At 60.2% G+C, this 20137-nt stretch overlaps 1 protein-coding gene across 8 annotated transcripts in view; it reads right to left on the reverse strand.

Moving 5' to 3' along the window:
• Positions 1 to 287: 287 nt before the first annotated feature.
• PEMT (phosphatidylethanolamine N-methyltransferase) overlaps positions 288 to 20137 on the reverse strand; it is an 85239-nt gene continuing 65389 nt past the window's right edge. For all 8 annotated transcript variants that reach the window (XM_032321274.1, XM_032321272.1, XM_032321273.1 and 5 more), the window contains 5 exons: positions 18101 to 18216; positions 5885 to 6030; positions 3473 to 3584; positions 840 to 914; positions 288 to 589 (listed from right to left, as the gene is read on the reverse strand). In XM_032321274.1, the coding sequence (XP_032177165.1) occupies positions 532 to 589; positions 840 to 914; positions 3473 to 3584; positions 5885 to 6030; positions 18101 to 18216 (507 nt within the window). In that variant the 3' untranslated portion in view covers positions 288 to 531. The remainder of the gene's footprint in view (positions 590 to 839; positions 915 to 3472; positions 3585 to 5884; positions 6031 to 18100; positions 18217 to 20137) is intronic.

Raw genomic sequence — 20137 nt, forward strand, 5'->3', positions numbered from 1 at the left:
GGGCTGCTGGGTGTATGATGCTACCCCTACCCTGAGGCTGGGCTGGTTCCCCAAAGGAAAGAGACAGAAGACGGGATACTGGGGCAGGGGTGAGGCAGGCCATACAGAAAGCCCAAACATCCAGGCAAGTCCCTTCCCTGCCTAGTGTGGATGGTGGTGCCCACCTAGAAGCTGAGAGGCTTCAGTGAGGAGAGCCACATCAGCATGGCCTGGAGCCCTCAGGGGAATGCCCCACTCCCCACAGCCCTAACCCCCCCACACACACAAACAGAGAGCTGGAGGGGACGCTGGCATCAGGGCGCCTTTATTGGTGAGTTAGGACATACTGGGAGCAGCAGGGCGGGGGTGGGGACTCAGTGGCCAGACAACAGCATGTCCAGGGCCCCCAAGGCAGAGGTTTCCAAGGCACTGGAGTGGCCCTCGCCAGGCACGAACACCGAGCAGCAGCCGGGGCCCCTCTCCCCACTGCAGGGCTTGGCACTCGGGGCAGGCCGGAGGCAGCAGATGCTCAGCAACGTGGCGCAGGCCCGGTCAGCTCCTCTTGTGGGACGGGGAGGCTTTCTGCTGGTAGATCTGAGCAGTGAAAGGCCTGTGGGCAGGGAGAGAAGCTCTGGTCAGGTCTCAGGGGTGATGCCACCAGCTCAGGCCATGCACCCCACCGGAGCGTGGATGGAGGGGGGTGTCTTCGTGGGGCAGGAGGCTTGGGCTCCCTCGGCACCTCCCGTCCAGCACCCCCAAGCTCCACTGAGCCGGCTTGAAGCCTGCTGCTTCAAGCAGTGACGAGGAGTCCGGCCCAGCTTGGCGGTTGTGCTCCTTGTGTGTGACAGGTGTCTACTCACTCCTCGTACAGGATGGCGACCATGTAGACGAGGGCCACAACCGCGGTCAGCAGCAGGCCGGTGGGGCTGGCGTGCCTGCGGAGAAGACAGCGTCAGATGCCGAGCCCAGCCTTCTCTCTCAGAGTCCTGACCCACACTGGCTGCCTGCTGACCATGTCTGGGCTGGCTCCATCCTCAAACAGGGGCCCGCACCCCTCTTCTCACGCCCCTGGTCCCCCAGCTCAGGACACAGCGGGGATGAATCATGAAGGAAAAAATGCCCTCTCAGAGTCGCCCGGGTGGCCAAGCGGGTCCTTTTCTGCATAGAGGGCGGTCCCAGGGGACCTGCCCTTCACTGATAGTGTCTTCAGGTTGTCTTCTAGAAATGGGTCTGGTGTCCCCAAGGGCATGTGGAGTGTCCAGTGGGCCCTCCGTGGGCTCCCTGCTGGAAGGGCCGGGGGGCACCTGTTGTCCAGCTGTGGGCCCACCTTCTTCTAGCTCCCTCGGATCCCCAAGGCTCCACAGGGGCTGGGCTGCAGCATCTGGATGGCCGGGAGGAGAGAGGGAAATGGGTTCATGGGCCCCCCCATTCTGTGGACTCTGTTCGAATCATCCCCCAGGGCCGCACAGGCTGTCTGCCCCTCGCCACGGCCAGGGGAGATGCCAACACCTAACAGAGACCCTTCTGGGACTGAAATGAAATCTGCTCTCCTAGAGCTTTACACACTGGCCCTGGTTTGGTTTTCTAGAGCGAGCAGAGCCTCCGCACTCAGAAGTCAGGCACCCCAGGAGCTGGGGAGGAGGCGGGCAGCAGGTGGGCTCCCACCTGGGTGGACCTGCCAGCAGCCAGCTCAGGAAGACAGGGCCAGGGATCTATAGTCAGTGTTGCTCAGACTGACCCCTGAGATGCCCCCACACTGGGCCCTGGCCCATGCGCCCAGCGGGCACCCCCTCTCCATTCCACGCACATGAAACTCCACCCCTTTCCAAGTGTTGCCCCGCTCTTGACCTTGACACGCTAACAACCGGTGTGGAGAGGATCATCTCCTTCTGCAGATGGGGAGACTGAGGTCCAGATGGAGCCACATGCCTGGCCCTGAGCCCAAGGCGGTGGCAGATCTGGTCCTACGGAACCGGCGGCACACCCTGGGGACGGGGCGTCCCACTCAGGCAAGGGAGCTAAGAAGGTGAGACCTGGACGGAGCAGGAGGCCCCGGTGCCTCGTGCCCCCGGGAATCCTGATGCGAGGCCCACCAGGGGCCCAGCACACCCGGCAGCTCCAGGAAGCCCCATCCATGGGGCCCCTGGTGGAGGACAGCATCTGGCAGCTCAGGTAATGGCCTCTAACGTCTCTCAAGATGCCGGGCCACATCCTGAGCCACAGAAGAGGCCCTCTCTCATCACCATGTGGCTGATGTCCTCCTGAGGGGGCCTCCGGGAGCCCAGGCTTCTCTAGGGCTTCATTTTCCTGAGAGCCATGGCCCAGCAGCCCTGAGGTGGAGGTGACATCTCACCCAGGCACCAGGCACCCCACTGGGGCACAGAGGGGACCCACATGTGAGCTCGGCCTTTGGAGGGCCCATATGAGCACAGAGGAGGGAGCTGGAGTGGGGGGGTGGGAAGGAGCAAAGGGTTAGGGAGGGCTTCCTGGAGGAGGGGACACACAGCTGGGTTTGGAAAGACTAAATGAGGGTGGAAATAGGAGAGAACAGCGGGTGTGCTGGCAGCGGGTAGGGAAAGGAGGTCAGCAGGAAGAATCAAGAAGCTGTAGGGTGGGCCGCGGGGAGATGCTCAGTGGGGGCAGGGGTAGTGACTCTAGGGGTACGGACCCTTCCCCCGGGATCCTGCTGCCCGAGTCCAGGCAAGGGGGCTGTCTGGCCTGCAAGTGGGACTGGGGCAGGGGAAGACGTCCTGGCCAGACCCACAGATCCCCCTTCAGCTCCTGGCACTCAAAGCCCAGTGCTCCGATCTGGGCTGCCTTGAAAGGTGGGGGTTTCAAGGAAGGATCACGCTCCTGACATCCCATTTGAGATTCATTCCTTTGTGTCCTGTAACTTCCTGGTGTCTGGGAGCGACTGTAACACTCCAGGCACGCGGTTTCAAGTGTTCAGTAAAAGCAGAACACTGTCTACAGGAAAACATCCCACGGAAGTAGCCCTAACATCCAAAATGGGCAAACAGGAAGCATGCTGCAGGGGCGCACGGTTGGAACCCCAGAGCCCGCGGCACTCCTGCTGCCGGCTCCTCACCCGAGGTCTCTGTACAGCCTGAGCCTTAGAGGCGCTGGGGGCCCACTGGCCCTCATGTTCTAGTGCACGGCTGGCAGCTTATGGTCTGTACGCCAGAAATGGTTTTTCCATTTTTTAAGTGGTTAAAAAAAAAAGGGAACGGAGTATGACATGACCCATGGGAAGTACATGAAATTGAAATTTCTATATCCATATATGAAGGGGTGCTGGCTCCGGCCACGGTCCCTCCTTTACCCACTGTCTCCCAGCTGCCTGGGAGCTACAGATGTGGGCCTGGGGGCTTCGCCTCTCCCGTCCTTCAGGAGGAAGTTCGCTAAGTCCGGGGATCGCCTCAGCCCCGCAAATGACAGAAGGCTGTCCCCGCCTCCCCAAGCGGCAGCCTGCGGGGGCAGGCCCAGTACTCACATGACGGCCCAGCCCAGGTAATTGGCTGTGCTGCCCCAGTACATGGGGTTGTCCAGGACGTTGAATGGGAATGTGGTCACTCTTGCCTCCTTGAGGATCCCGAAGTAATCACCTGTGGACGAGGCAGGGCAGGACCGGAGGCTCACAGGCTGGCCACACCATTCCTGAGGGAGACCCCAGGGTGGGCACCTTGGGATCTGCCCTCCCGGAGGGGCCAGGCCAGCTGGGGGCTAGGTTTAACCCCTTCCAGGGACACCTCGGGTGCTGGGCCCACTCAGGCCACAGGCATGCAGACGCCTTCAAGGACCTTCCCACCCACCATCTGCTCCTCTCCCCTGCCTTTGCACATGCTGTTCCCTCTGCTAGGGATGCCCTTCCCTGCTCCCTGTCCAGCCAGCGGCTTTCTTCCTTTGGCATTTCTCCCTTAGCTCATGTCACCTCCTGAAAGAGACCCTTCCACTCTCGAAAGCAGACCTGCCTGCTGCCCACTATTTCTGCCCCCAGATCCTCCCTTCTCACCCAGCATGTGGCCTGGGTGAGCGCCTCCCATGTGGGGGGAAATGAGGGGGCCCATTCCGCTCCCCCACCCTGGACCGCCCACCACCCAGAGGGCAGCCCCGGAATTGTGGCCGCCAAGGAGCCGAGAGCAGCTGGTCACAGCGGAGAGTGCAACCATCAGACGGCTGACCCCAGCCTGGCCCAGCATCCGGCAACTCCGAAACGTGGCCATGTGGCCTCCCCCCAAGGCCGCTCTAAGGGGCACAGAGGCACAGATGCCTTGTTGGGCGCGGGCCCACGGGCAGCCTGCACACCCGCGGGCACCGTGCTGCTCACGAAAGGGCACCGGCGCATCCTCCCCGCCTCCGCGCCCCAGAAATGCCTCTGAGCTTCATTGGAGACAGAAGTAGGGCAGCCGCAGGCGGGAGGAGTCCGCTATCTGGAGACAAAGGGCTCCAGGGGCACAGGAGGCACCCGGGAAGCTGCGGAAGGCTTTCTTCCCAGGAGGCAGGAAAGGGGCTGTGGGCCCAGAGGTGGATGGCACAGAAACCCGCTTTGGGGCTGACTCATGGGAGGGACGCGGCCGCCGTGCCCTACATCCCGGGCTGCTGGGCTAGTCACTGGCTGCTCATCCTGACTGGCTCCCCCAGGCAACTCCCCCCCACCCCCGACCCTGACCTCCCACACCGGCCCCTTCCCAGTTCTCTGCCCACATCTGTGCCACACCTGTGTGCTGCTGGGCTACTCACCCTGGTCTTCAGAGGACCCAAGGCAGACAGGACAGTACCCCTCCTCCCTCCGTGGCCCTTCCTCCCCCACGACCCCAGCAGTGCAACCTCTTTGTCGCTGGGAGAGCTTTCCAGGTCCTCCTACCCAGCAGTGAAGCCTCAGGCCCCTGCCTGGCCTTCAGGGACACCTGTGACGTGGCCCCCACCTGACCTCCACCCCTGGTCAGACCGGACCTCCACACACAGGCCCACCTGCCCACCATCCTGGCCTGGAACTTGTGGTTTGCTCCTGGGCCTCCCTCCTGTCCACCCCAGTGCGTTGCTCCCTCCCGGCAGACCCAGGAGCTCCCAACACCTCTTCCCACCTTCCCGCCTACTGCCCCTCTCCGGGCCCTGAGCACCTAAAGCTCCAGCCGGACATGAGGCGTAACCCGCCTAGGGTCCCGCTGCTGCAGGTGGGCGACCAGCGCAGCTCCCACCCCCTGCACGTGCTGCTCCCGTGAGTCTCCCCTGCCTGTGAGCACAGCGCCCTCAGAGCTCCCAGCTCTCCCCTGCAGCCTGCAGGCCCCAAGTGCCTGTGGACAGAGAGGCCCCCAGGCGGACTAGGAGGGCACTGGGGACTGCCCCGGCACTGGAGGAAATTGAAGCCAGCTCGGTGAAGTTGGCCAGGGGCTGAGACCAGGAAGGACCCAGGAAGCCCTGACCCAGCCCATCGGAGGGGTGGGCACCTCCCATGTGCCCCTGCCTGCTGGGCTCCTTCTCTGGGCTCCCTCTTCCTTTCTGTCCCTGTCCCCAAGATGGCCTTGCTCTGGCAGCCTCCCCCAGCTGCACTCCTTGGGCAAGTTGCTGATGTCATGAGGACTGGAGCCCAAAAGCCCCTGAGCCACAGGCAGTGGGGAACACAGAGCAGGGACAGTGGCGTCCCCCCAACCCACACCCGTTCCAGACCTGCACCAGCCCTGGCTTGTGTCCCAAGGGCAGCAAATGGCAATGTCACCTGGCCTGGCAGCCAACTGGCCAGATGAGACAAGCGAGCCTCCCTGGCTAACCATGGACAGGTAGGGGCCTGCAGAAGCAAAGGGCCCAGAGCCTTAGACTTAGGGGCAGAGCAACACACCAGCCGGGCACCGACCCCCCAGGACCCAGAGGGCATCTGCTCATGGCCCCCCAGCCCTCGGCGTCTTACCTAGGAAGGTCCCAGTGAAGCCCAGGGCGAAGAAACTGGAGAGGACAAAGGTGCTCCCCACTCCCAGGAGCACGAGGCCCATACGGTAGGCCGTGGGGTTATCCAGACTTTCCATCTTGGGCTGGCTCAGCATGGCCTGCGTGAAGCTGTGGGGCAGGGGGAGTCAGGAGGTCACTGCCATGGACAGGGGCTGCCCTGCCCTTCCCCTCCCCCACCCCGTCCCCTGGGTGACCCCCAGAATAGCCGACCCAGGGATCTTAGACTCAGAGTCTGCTGAGGTTGGGCAGGTGACGCCAAGCGAAGTCGGCTGCAGGTGGGGTGCAGGGGACGTGGACGGCACAGCCCTGCCCGACGGGGGCTCCCTCCAGCCCCAGCCCCACTGCTGCCAGCAGGGTAGTGACCACAATGAGGAACCTGGGACCCGCTAACATTTTTGGTTTTCGAGAAGCCAGAAGTCGTGACTTGTTTTTAAAATCCCCTAATTATTAGAAACAGGTGAAAATGACAACATGTTAAACTCTGCGAGGCCGCGGGCCAGGTCCAGCCCACCAGTTTGCAAACTCTGGTTCCTGTCCAGTTAGCAACAGGGACTTCAGAGGTCATTGTGGCTCCAAAAGGAACGGCTGCGTGCCCCTGGCTGCACCCGTATCCCCCTGCGCTTGGCATATGCTGCATGGGCAGGTGGCATCCCAGGCCCCTGGTGGACCCAGTGCCCCTGGGAAGCCTGGGGCACGCTCACCCCTTCCATGGCCCCCACGTTTCCTGTGCCGGGCTGGCCACATCCCAGATGGCCCCTCAGAGGCTCCCTATGTCTTCCCCCGACCTCCAAACGGCCCTAGCAAGCTCCTGTCGGGGCCAAGCCATCGAAGGCCTTGTTGACCAGCAAGTGACAAAGGCGGGTGACCACGCTCGTGGGTTTGGAGGTTCAGGTTCCCTGTGTGGCTGCTGCAGACGGGACTCGTGGTGACGCACAGGAGCACGCTGGGACTCTGCCTCGCTAGCGGGGAGCTGGTGCTCGTGGGAGGACACACCCAAAGGAAAGGGTGTGTGTGGGAGCAAGGGCATACATGTACCACTAACATTCACTTCCCATTCCCCCATGATCGTGACCCTCAGAGCACGGAGGTCTCCTGCCTCTTGCAGGACAACTGCTTGTACCCACTCTGTACCAGGGGCCTCTTAGCAGGGCCGCTCACTGTCCACCTACCCACCCACACAGCCGACTGCCTGGCTAGCCTCTACCCATCCACGCTTCCATCCGTCCACCTGCCCATCCATGAGTCTATCCTCTGTCCATCCATCCATCCACCCCTCCTTCCAACCATCCACCTCCCATCCACCCAACCATCAGTCTGTTCTCCGTCATGCATCCATCCATGCACCTCCCCATTAATCTATCCCCTATGTATCCACCCTTCCACCCGTCAGCCATCCATGAACCTATCCATCTGTCTGACCCATCCATCTGTGCATCCATCCACCCGTGCATCTGTCCATCAGCTATCCTGTATCTATCTATCCATCCATCACAAAGCAACTCTTTTCATAAGGCTCTTGCAAGCAGAACAAATTTGCCATCCTCACTCATTCGTTCCATTGGCAAATCCCAATTATTGTCAAACTATCCCGATACTGAGCGGAAAACCCCCTCCCCAGAACATTCTCCTCCAACTGCTTTCAGCTCTGGGAGAACAGAGGCGGCTTCTCCTTCCCTCGAGTATCACCCCGGCATCTGGCACATACCAGGCAGGATGGGTTATGATACATTTTCACCAACTGGAGGAAAAGCGGCCCCCAAGTCCACGGTCTTACCTTCTGCCTGCGGCAGAGGCTGGCGGGGCAACCCGTCCAGCAGCAGCATGTACATCAAGGAGCACCCGGCCACTGGTCACGCTGCCCACACTCCCAGCTCTCTGCCCACCACTGCCCTCCCTCCGCCTCCCTGCTGCCCCGGTTCAGGGCCACTGTGCAGATCCAGGCAGAGCTGCTGGGACGGCTCAGGGTCACACACACACCCATGCCCCATCCCTGAAGGCCCTCACCTGACTTTCTGGTAAACCACTGGCCCTCATGCACTGGGCAGCCCCGTGACCCAGGCCCCCTTCGATCCCACAGACCCAGCAGCTCAGGTCCCAGAGCAGGCAGCTTCAGCACTGGGCCTCGGCACCCTCCCCATCCCTGCTGTCTGCAGGAGGGTGCGGGCCCTGCCAGGGGCTCACCTGCAGGCCCTTGTCTCCTTGGCAACCAGGGCATGAAGGATCACCCCCCCCCACCCCTCCCCGCAGAGAGAGAATGTGTATATATGCGCATGGGGGTGGTGGACGGGAGGGGTTGGACTGGGGTACCTAACCCCTGCCTGGCTCTTGGGCTCCACCTTCCTCAACATAGCTCAGGCACCTGCTCCTCCCTGCCTGGGCTGACCCCCGGCCCCCAAATCTAGGGACATGAGGCATGGGGGTGGGCACCCTCTAACCAGCCCAGCACACCCATCTGCCTCGAGTGCTCTGGCGGGCCCCCCATGGCAGCCCACCGAAAGAGCTCCTGGCAGAACAGCATTCATGCCCAGACAGACTTGGGTGCCCAGAGCTTTGGCGTCTGCCTGTGTGTGAAAGCAACAGTAAGCCCTCGTCGTCCCGTTCAGAGCCTCGGCCAGTGGCTGTGCCCACTCTGGTAAGCACGAAACCTGTCAGGCTCTGCCTGTGGGGCTTGTACACAGCGGGAGGGACAGAGGTGTGCAGGCAGGGTGACACCATGTGATGAAACACCATGTGCCACACGACGGCCACAGGGGACAGGGTGATCCAGATCCAGGCTGAAGCTGGGATCTGATGAAGACGTTCCCCAGGAGAAGGGGATGATGGGCGGGGAGAGCATTCCAGAAAGAGGAACAGCCCCAGCAGAGGCTGGGAACAGAGCCCGGCCCAGGAGCTTGGGGTACAAGCAGCCTGTCACAGAGACCTCAGCCTGGGGCTGTCCAGCCCGGGCGGTGCCCTCCGAGTGGGCAGTCACGGCTGTGGGGGCGCAGAGTGGAGAGCGGCCGCCTTAGCTGCGGGGGCGGGGGCAGTTCCAGGCTGGGGCACCGAGCCCAGCCACAGCCCGGATGGGACCAGATACGGGGTTCCAGAGAAGCCGGCCTCGGTGTCACCTCCTCTGCCAGAGGCCCTCGCATCCTCCAAGAAGCACGCAAGTCCCTGACCCTGAGTGCGCCTAGCACAGCGGCAGATGAAAATGGAAAGTTCTTACTCTGACCTCTGGCGTGCAGGGCGGAAGCAGCGTCCCAGGGCAGGGGGATGGCCTTGCTGTTAAAGCCATCTGGTTGGAAGCAGATGGAGATTCCTAAGAAAGGGCAGATCTCGGGCAGGTGATGGGAAGGAGAAGGCCCTGAAGTGTGGGGGACGGCCCCAGATTGGCCCTAGGGGCCCACCCGTGGCCCCTCTTGTAGGCCTTCACCAGTGGGAAGAGAGGAAGAGAAGGGCCCACGGGGAAGCACTTTCCCACTCCCCACAAAGCACGCGGGGGCTGTTGTCTGGGGTTAGCACAGACAGCAGGCGATGCCCTTCCCAGGAGCTCTGTTCAGACGCCCTGTGTGCCACCGGGCCCCACGGGCGTCAGGGTTCCTGGAATGGCAGGGCCCGGCCCCGATCAGGTGACCCGTGGTGTTCCAGCTCCTCCATTAAGCCAGAAGGCACAGTCCATTCCCCACGGAAAATTAATGGAGGGATGAGTGGCTCTGTGAGCCACGCTCTCCGTAATAGAATGAAGTAATAGGAGGCAATTTCCTTCGGAAAGATTCCGCACTGGGGGTGGGAGTGGAGAGACTCATCCATTTGTCTCGGGTTCTATTTTTATAAAACTGGATTGAGCTTTCGGTCACCCGTGTGACTTGAGGATGTCTGCGCTCTGCTCTCCTGAAATCCGGGAATCCAGGGTGGAGGCGAGGAGAGGGTGTCACGGCCCGTTGTGTCCCCGCCACACACCAGGCACCCAGCTTGGCCACATGCGGCGCCCACAGCCCCGCGACAGGCCTGTCCCCTTGTCTGTCTGCAACGGACTGCCACTGACAGACTCCGGTCCTTTAAGGGCGTCCTCACCGGGTCGTCCAGGCAAACCTGAGCGGCAACAGCCTTCAGACTCTACCTTCCAGGCTTAGGTTAGCTCACGCCGGGTGGTTCAGCCCAGTTACGCAAAACTATCCATGAACATGGGCCTCTGGTTGACTTATTTTTCCCTAATCCACATTAAAATAGACCTATACATACTAAAACAGAAGAAAACAAAAACGCTCACCCACGTCACCCCCTATGAAATCGTCACACAGCGAGAATTTAGGGCCAGGATGCTGTACCTTGAATGAACACAGCACCTTTTCAAAGCATTTCCCGAACCCATCACAGCCAAGAGAGGGTCTGTCTTATCTTACAAATAAGGAAACAGATGGAGTGGGGGTGGGGCAGTGGGGAGGTGAGTGGGCAGGGGCAGGGTCCTGTGTTTGCCTTCTCAGCTTTAAGTCCTTGGTCCCCACTGCCCTGGAGGGGAGAGGGCCCTCTACCTGGGCCCCGACCCCAACATCTGGGCCCACCCTGTTGAAATGCAGGGTTGTGTGTCCCACCCACCCACAACCTACTCGAAATCCCACAGCCAGGCCCCTTTTGCCTCAGGGTAGCCTAACCCAGGCTGTCTGGCCACACTCCTGGTCAGGCAGCCAGCTCTCCAGCTGCTCCCACCTCTCCTGCCTGTGCTGATGAGGCGGGGGTTGGGGGGCACCGTGCACAGGCCCTGGCCACAGTTCATAGGCCGGGCAGGATACAACAGAACACTGGGCATCAGGAGGTAAAAGGTGTCTAAGGGAAACCCCTCATTCCCACATCCATCGGTTGCCCCATCTCCGGATTCTAAGTCTGCATGGACCTCTGGGGCTCCCAGCTCTGACCTCCGTCTTCACCTGCCTCCTTCTGGAGCGCCTCCACTCTGAACCACACCTCTATCTGAGGCCCTGTCCCAAGGCAAACCCCAGTGCCCACACCACCTGCAGAGCCAAGGCTGACCCCAGCCATGCCTCCTGTTCCTTCTGCCTAGAATTCCCTTCCACCTGCTCCCTGCACCCAGAACTCCCTTCCACCATGGGGCAGGCAGACCTCCATGGGGCTTCAGCGTGCAGGCCCGCAGAATCCCTCCCCCTGCAGGCCCTGCGAACATAGGTGAGGGGCATTTCCAGATGTAATTGCAGTTCATCGAAAAGGAGACTTATGCTGGCCAGGTGGGGATGGAGTGGAGGAGCCTTTCAAAGAGGCTCTGGAGGTCAGAAAGAAGTCAGACTTTCTCCCGCTGGCCTAGCAGCTGAGCCCCACATGCCCCCGAGCAGTGCAGATACTAGGAATGGAGGGCCTCCAGCAACCAGGATAACACTCCTCGAGCCTGGGGGAGCCCCCACATTTTACTGGCCCTTCTGACAGGCCCCCTCGGCAGTGAACTTGGGGCAGCCGTGGTGCGCTCCTCAGTGTGGCCACCTGGCCACTGGGCCTGTCCCGACCTCATCCTGTGAGCAGTCCCTGAAGGGCCCTGGATGCAGCAATGACCAGCACACGGACGCCACCAGGACAGAGAGCCACCCATGCGGGGATGCCCCAGCGATGTGGCCGGCCCATGTACAGACGGGGGTGGGGTGGGGGCTGCACCCAGGCAACTGCTACCCGGAGGAGCAGGTAGTTTGCTCCCCTGGCCACGGCCCAGCCCTGTTTCTGCCGAACGTGTACCCTAGCCTGTGCGAGGAGGCCGCCTGCTCCTGCTTGCCAGCCCCCATGCTGGCACATTCCCCCCACCTCGTTTCCACAGGACCCCAGACAGTGTTGCAGCGTGCTGGAACACGGGCGCCACTGAGTGGCTGGCCTGTACGGCAGAGGCTCCCTGGTGCCCTGAGGCCGCTCCCCCAGGAGGAGGTGTGTGTGGGGGGAACACGCTGTGTTATGCTGGCTCCGGGCCACCAGGCTCTGCAGGGGATGCAGCCAGAAGGGCGGGGGCTTCAACAGATGTCCCCCAGGGGCTCTCCAGGCCTCCATCTCCCCCGCGCTCCACAGCCAGAGTGAACAGGTCTCCACCGATGGCTTCCCAATAAGGAGCCCATGCATCCTGTTGGCGGCCCCCAGACCACCTCTGGTCGCCTGGCTGGGGCACACCAGCTAACAAGGATGCCTGGCCCTGCCCCTCTGGACCGGCCACCACTGCGGGGCCCTGGTTTCATGCCTGGCGGACCCGCAGCCCAGGGCTCTCCTGACACCCCTGCACAGGGTTTTACCAGGCACGTGTTCTGTGCTCCATTCAACAGGCCCCCCACCCACCCACCGACATGTGTGCGTTCGCCGCCCACCACCCCACCACGGAAGTTGTGGCTTACGGAGAGAAGGACAGACACACTGGAAATGGCCAGAACAGGCAAACCCGCAGGGCTGGAAAGCTAATTTGGATTTTCCAGTGCCCAGGAATGGGGAGTGGGGGGACATGTGCTTAACGGGTATAGGGTTTTCATCTGGGGTGAGAAAGTTCTGGGATTAGACAAAAGGGGCTGCACAACATCGCAAGTGTTCTAAACATCACTGTTATAAGACCTGTACACTCTGAAATGGCTAAATGGTGAATTTCCTGTTATATGTATTATTTACCACAAAAGAAAAAGAAAATACACGGGAATCAGACAAAGGCACATATGAGAAAGGGCGCTCAGGAAAATAAGGGGGTGGGGAATGGAGAAGGCTACAGGCAGGAGGGCGTCTTGCCAGGATTCTCACAAGCGTCTTCGGGAAGCCTCACGCCCCGACATCACTCCATGCGGCAGAGGGAAGGACAAGTGGGAGAGGGCCCGGGAGGAGGGAAAGTGCCTGCTACTGGGAAAGGTGAGCGGAGAAAGCAGTCCTGCCTGCGAGCACGTTCCCTCTCGTCCCAGAAACTTCCTGGTGTGGCAGGTCCAACGGGGAGAAAAGTCATGGGCCGGAAGTCAGACTCGGGCTAGGCCAGTGCCCAGAACAAGAAGCCGGGAAGGAGGCCAAGCGGAGGAGCTATCAGCTACAAGAAGCGGGGCATGGGGAGGACTTCTTCCCAGCTCTCCCCAGGCCCCGGATGCAAGAATGAGGCAGGGAGCTCTTTGCGGGTGTCTACATGTCTGGAGCTGGGTTGCTGGGGGCCTGTCCCCTTGGTCTCCTAGGAACCCACAGTGCTGGGCTGGAGGCCTGCAGGAAGGAGGTGCCCCCATCAGGGAACCAGAGACCGGGGCCCCCGAGTGTCCTGCCTCCTGCTGGCATCCAGGCAGAGTGGTCCCTCCTTTACCCACTTCCTACCGGCTCCAGAGCGGAGCATGGATTTCTGCCCACATAACCGCCCCATCCATGTTACTACAAAATGGTGCCCGAGGCAGGATGGCATCGGCTCGGCCCAGGATTCCCCTGCATGGCCAGACACTCAGAGAGGATCTGGTCAGTGAGGACGGGTGACTCCAGACTCCCGCTCCACTTCACACAGGAAACCAAGAGAGTGTAAGTGACCTGCTCCAGGCCCGCCCATTGGAAGCAGAGCTGAGGCAGCCCAGGGCACCTGCCCCTTCCCCAGGCTGCTCTGACTCACGCTCCCTCCCGGGGTCCGGGATGGCATCCACCAGGTGAATATGGATACGCAAAAGCAGCAATGGGACTTGCCTTTCATGGAGCGCAGGAGCAGGCAAACCACAGCCTATGGCCAAATTTGGCCCTGCCAATGGTTCTCGTAAATTCCGTTCTATTGAAACCCAGCCACGGGCATATCTTTATGCGCTGACGTGCCATCTCCGGGAGTCACAACAGAGATTCTGTGGCCCTTGAGTCAAAAACACTTACAATCCGGCCCTTACAGAAAAAGTCTGCTGACACCTGATATGGAAAATCCTAAAATTATGCCTCTGAATGAGATAGAAGAAACCTCAGTCAGCAACTAGCCCAGGAGTTGACAAACTATTTCTCAAAAGACCAGAGAATAAAGATTTTCAGGCTGAGAGGCAAAACCTGGGATATCCTGTAGAGGCTCACAGAACCACGTAAAACGTAAGCATTTGTATAACTCAATGGTGACAAACAACCCGATTAAAAAATGAGCGAAGGACTTGAATAGACACTTCTCAAAGGAAAATAGACAGATAGTCAATAAGCACATGAAAAAAAAAATGCTCAAGGGAATGCCAATGAAAACAGTTCATACTCTTGATGGCTGTTTTGAAAAAATTATAACATGAGCCTGGGGGGCTCAGCTGATTGAGGGTCTGACTCTTGACTTTGGCTCAGGTCATGAATTCAGGGCTGTGGGATCGAGCCACGTGTTGGGCTCCATGCTGACTCTGGAGCCTGCTTGGGATTCTCTCTCTCCTTCTCCCTCTGCCCCTGCCCTACCCTCAAAAAAAAAAAAAAAAAAAAAAAAAAAAGAAGAAGAAGAAGAAGAAGAAAAAGAAGAAGAAATAAAAAAGAAAGAAAAAATAGTAACAAGAAGAAGAAGAAATAAAAAAGAAAGAAAAAATAGTAACTGCAAACACTGGCAAGGATGTGGAGAAATGGGAGCCCTTGTGCACCGTGGATGGGCAGGGAAAATGGTACAGCGGCTGGAGGAAACGGTACAGTTCCCCAAACAGTTACATGCAAAACTACAGAAGGACACTCTTTAAAAAAAAAAATTCAAAGTGCCTTGATTTTGTCCCCGTTTTATTGAGATATAACTGACACCTAACTTTGGGTGAGTTTCAGGCATATGGCGTGATGACTTGATGTATGCATATATTATAAAATGATGACCACAATAAGGTCGGTTAGGGAGCACGACCTCACACAGTCACCATGTGTGTGTGCGTGTGCGTGTTGCGGGGGGGTGGGAATTTCTAAGATCTCTCTCTCAGCAACTTTCAAGTATACAAGACGGTATTAACTATAGTTTGAACACTGTGCATTCAACTTGCCAGAACTTAGTCATTTTCTAACTAGAAGTTCATGCCCTCTGGCCAACATCTCCCTGTTCCCCGCCTCCCACCCCCCAGGCCCTGGCAACCACAAACTGACCTCTGTTCTGCATGTTGGGGTTTTTTCAGACCCCACATGTAAGCAGAATCACACAGGACGAGTTCTTGTGTCTGGCTTACTTGGCTGGGTATTATGAAGCGCTCTGACCTGTGCTCCAACGGGAGGAGCCCTGACGACCTTCTGCTGAGGAAGTCAGCCAGATGCAGAAGAACAAATACCGTGTGATTCCACTAGTATGAGGTTCTAGCGTAGCTCATGGGACATAAAAAGGCAGGTGGCTAGCAGGGGTGGGCCTTGGGAGCACAGTCTTCCAATGCTAGACGAGTTCAACACCAGCTGGGAGGCAGAACAGAGAGGGTAAGGCATTCATTCATTCATTCATTCATTCATTCATTCATTCATTCATTCCAGAGGGGGAGAGTGTCTGCAGGCCCTGTGGGCAAAGGTTCCTGAGGGAAGAAAGCAAAGGGAAATCTGCTGAGCGGGGAAGGAGCTAACAGGGCTAGGCTACAGGCCAGGGTGGGGGCTGGGGAAGAAGGAAGGAGGTCGGCGGGGTCTGAGAGTCATTGAGGGAGGGACCCCATGGGCAGGGGGGAAGGCTAGCACACAGCACAGGGCGCCCAAAGGTCCCCAGCAGCCAAGACAGGATGTGGGCCTCTCGCCCAGAGCAGACACGAAGGGGCTGGCAGCCACCCACGCAGCTTCTCTGCTGGGAGGGCACCTTCCTCCACGACCCTGTCCCTCCCAGTCCCCTCCCTTGGCTGCTGCGGGGACCCGAAGTGATGGTTTCCCTAAGCTGCATGGTGAGGGAAGTTAGCTAGGAGAGCAGAGTAGCCCCTGTGAATCAAAAACCCAATCCATGATGTCATTGCCCTGGCTCTGGGAACCTCAGGGCGCCTTTTTTCCCACTGCATCCCAGCTGTGGCCTGACCCCACAGGCCACCCCCACCCAGCCCGTGCCCCGCCAGGCCAGGGACACTGCAGGATCATTGGGGGTGCACGGGCACGTGCAAGTGGCAGCGCCCCCCACCCCCCTGCCATCCACTTCACAGGAGCGCTTTGGTCAGGGCCGAGAGTGGCAGGGTCCAGAAACACAAGATTACGAGCGTGGTGACACACACATGAGTCTGCATGGTGACAAGATCGGGACCGGACCCAGGCCTGCTGCTCCGAGACAGCCACCACCCGGTTCTGCTAAGCAAGCCCCACCGTGGGCCCTGCTCACGGGATGGAAGCAGCCTCCCAGAAGACACCAAGAACAGGTAACCGACGTCCCAGGGAGGGAGGGCGGTGACAAGGGCCCCCCTGTGCCAGCCATGCTAGGAGAGACTCCTCCTGCTGGGTAGCTGAGGACCCTGAGGCTGGGAAGCCACGACGGGCCACGGCAGGCCACGGTGGGCAGCACAGGCACAGGCCTGGGTGGGCCAGCCCCCCTCTCCTCCAGCGTCCTGGGCAGCCACAGCCCGTGGGAGAGTGCAGCAAGAGAGAATGCCAGGTCTCCCGGAGTCCTGGCACCGTGAGCACAGTTCAAAGGAGGCCCAGGGGACAGAGGGACCGGGCCAAGAAGTGAGCCTCTTGTTTCCACATCTAGAGCACTCCTCCACTTTCAGGTTGGCACTGGCCATCTGAGCCACCCTGTGACCTCTCTCCCCAGGGTCAGGGGTCAGCCAGGCTCCTGGTGCAGGCTCGATCCTCTGCACTGAGCCCGAGTGCTCACTGATCGCCTCTGAGCAAGGCGCAGCATTTGGCCCTGGCCATCGACTGGCCCCCAGGACAGACACAGGCCTGACACTCCTGGGGCTCACTGTCACATGGTCTTACATTGTACCAACGAACAGCCTCGGGGCTCTGCAGGAGCTGGGCTGGAGGAGGGCGGGGGGTCACCTGGGGCTCTGGCAGGTGCCGCGGACACCGAGGACTAACGCACAAAAAGAGGCCAGACCCAACCAGAGGTGAGGCAAGAGAATGGGGTGCAGTCCCTGCCAGGGGCCTGGGAAGAGGTGACCCAGAGCCCACGGACACGGCTGGGGCTGTCACTGTAACGTGACAATGCGCAGGGAGCCCAAAAGGCCAAGAAGCAACTATCCATGGGGAAGGCTGGCCTTGGCGGGGCCCCTCCTGGCCACACTCCCTCTCCCTATGCCAAGAAGCCCAAGCCCACCATGGCAGAAAGGCAGCAGGGGTGTGTAGCAAAGGTGTCCCAGACACAGAGAGGAAAGGCTGGGGCCTTGGCTCTCTCGGGGTGGGAGTGGGGAAGGGCCCAGTCAACATGCACCCCCTCGTCCTTGGCATCTACTGAGGCCACACCCTGCACACCCCACCCCCTCTCACCCCAGGGCCCACAGGGGAACCTGGGGACCAGCTGACCCTCAGCTCCCCAGGGCTACTGCCAGGTGGGGGCTGGTGCCCCCAGAGCTCATCTGTCACGACAAGTCAGGGATGGGGGTTCTCCTGTGTTTTGTCTCCATTTCTCAAAGCACCGCATGAGCCAAGGTTTAGTTCAGGAGCTAGCGTGCTGCCCACCACGGTTCTCACAGAACCGAGGGGGGAGAACGCAAGGCTCAAGGACAGCCAGGCCAGGCTGGGCCACCTCTGACAGAGCTCTCACCGCCCTCCTGCAGCCCGCAGGGTGCTGTGTCTCCCATCTGAGCACGAGTGCTCGCCACCGGCCTGGGGACGGCGCTTCATCATCTAGAAGGAGCTCGCCTGCTCTCTCCTCTTCCTTGGGTGGCAGGAAGGTAATACATCAAGTCCACCGATGAGAAGAACAGCTCGCTGGCACAGCCCGAGCCTGGATGAGGCCTCGTCCCCGAGTGTCACCTGCCTCTGTCCCGGCCCTTCCCGGTGGAGACTCCCACAGCAGCTCTCTCTACACACTGGGGACTGGGGATGTGAGCCTGGGGACCACCTGGCCTTGTCCACCCCACTCGTCCACGCCCGGATCCCGGGCACATGCTACTGTCCCCTTCCCGGGGCCACGAGGACTTCTCTGCCCACAGGCGTCTAATGGCCCAGCGAGGGAAGGGTGACTTGCCATGGCCAGAGGGCTTGGAGAGAATTCCCCGGGTGCAGACCCAGTGCTCCCCGCATCTCGGTGGACAGCCTCATACCACCAGCAGTGGCCGCCCATTCGCACGCCGCGGATGCCAACGATGACACTGACTCTGGCCAGGCGGCCCCGGGGGGAGCTTACCAGTGTGAGCGCAGGACGTTCAGGAGCAGAATGGCAGTGCCCAGGGAGTAGCAGGCCAGGTAGGGGGATCGGAAGGCCCTGCTCAGCTGGCGGGTTTTCTGTTCCCATCTCGCAACCTAAACAGCGCAGAAGAGAGGAGGCAACATAAGACGTTTGCTGCAGAGAATCCGGGACCCACGTGGACGCAGGGGCAGGTCCCCATGTCCAGCAGGCAGAGTTACAGGAAGCAGGTGCCTGTGGAACTTGGGCCAGCCCTGCAGGGGTTTCCTCTAGCCCTGCCAGGTGGACCGCGCTGTCCTTCTGGAAACACACAACACACACGGAGCAGCGGAAGGAGAGCCGAACCCAGAAGAGACACCCAGGTCGGAGCAGGGCTCGGACCAGCCTCTGGGCCTTGCTGCAAAGCCAGCATCCCGCCCAACACTGTTCCCAAAGTCCACGCCAGGCCAAGAGGGTACAGACAGGAGCTGCCAAGGGGAAAGCACAGCCCCGGGGCCAACATCCCACCTGCTGGATGCTCATACCCCCCGGGAGGAGAGAGAGCCCAAGAGAGGCAACCCACACCATCACCCCTGCTACTCCAACACCCAGCCAGGCACAGATTTCCAAATTTTTAATTTAAGCCACAGAATCCTTGTTTCAGTTTTTTGCACTAATCATATCTAGACTCACAACCTTCAAGAGCTCACACAGAGCACGGTGAACAGCCAGCTCTGCTTGTCTCCACCAGCCCAGCTTCCTCACGTGCACAGGCCGACATGCTGGGCTTCCCCTGCACCTGTGGGCGGAGAGTGGGGAGGGGCGCTCTCCACCCACAGGTGGAGGTCAGGGGCTGGGTGGGGGCGCTTCCCCTGCACCTGCGGGTGGAGGCCGGGGGCGGGGCGCACAGAGGCAAATCCAGAGTCAGGGATGCTGGGGAGTCGAGGTGGTCGCTCTGTGGTTATGTGAGCAGGTCACCCACCTGGGCCCTGAACTTGAACATATGTGTACGTGTGGCATACACGGAGGGTCTCGAGGGCCCCCGCTGGCCCGCTATGGTCCCAGAAGGACTGCAGGAGGATGAGGTCCGGGGGGCTCCTGGGCCAGTATCTCCCCTACGGCCTCAGCCGCTCTTCTTCTGCCGCCCAATGCCGCTTCCCGCCTCGCACCAGCCCTTCCCGGCACTGGGTCCCGGAGAGTGGCTGGCGGTTCCAGGCACACCTATGATTTGGCCCAGGGCCACCGACTCTGACTCTGTCCCTGGAGGAGGTGGCTCCTGGGGCCTGTCCTCAGAGCCTGAGTGGTGGGGGGCGGGGGTGGGGGATGGCTGGAGTTTATGGGAAGTTTACTCCTCGGCCTTCCCTGCAATTGCTGATCAGCTGTTGATGCCCCGCCCCATTCTCCCGGAAGGTAAACAAACCCTTTGTCTGGCTCCAGGCAGGCGGCCCCTGCTGACCCCACGGAAAGCTCAGGCTTCACTTGGGAATCGGAAGCGAGGGCTGAGCATTCCAGAGGCTCGGCAGGCTGCACCCAGGGCCCGCAGGTGGCCTGGTAGGAGGAAGGCAGGGCCAGGCACAGGGTGCACTTCTTGTGGGCAACTCGAGGTTTTCAAAAAACATTTCAGGATAAAATTCAAAGTGTTTTTTCGCTGTGCAGCCATCACCAGGGTCTAATTCCAGACCCCACACCGGAACCTCGTACCTGTTAGCTGTCTTTCTGCCTCCCCCTATCCAGCCCCCAGCAACCTCTCGTCTACGCTCTGTGTCTGTGGGTTTTCCTCTTCCAAAAGGGGGATAAACAGAACCTTGGGGCCTTCTGCAGCTGGCTTGCACTCAGCATAACGTTCCTGAGGTTAATGCACGTTGTCGCATGCGACTTCATGACCGAACGACATCCCGTCGTGTGTGGAGACCACATTCTGTTTACCCGTGTGGCAGGGGACGGACATTCGGGTCATTTCTGTCCTTTGGCTACTAGGGACCAGGCTGCTGTGAACGCCAGCATCTAAGTTTGTGTGGACACAGGTTTCTCCACAGTGGCTGCACCATTCTTCCATGC

The sequence above is a fragment of the Mustela erminea genome, chromosome 18 (assembly GCF_009829155.1).
Source record: "Mustela erminea isolate mMusErm1 chromosome 18, mMusErm1.Pri, whole genome shotgun sequence".
Lineage (NCBI taxonomy): Eukaryota > Metazoa > Chordata > Mammalia > Carnivora > Mustelidae > Mustela > Mustela erminea.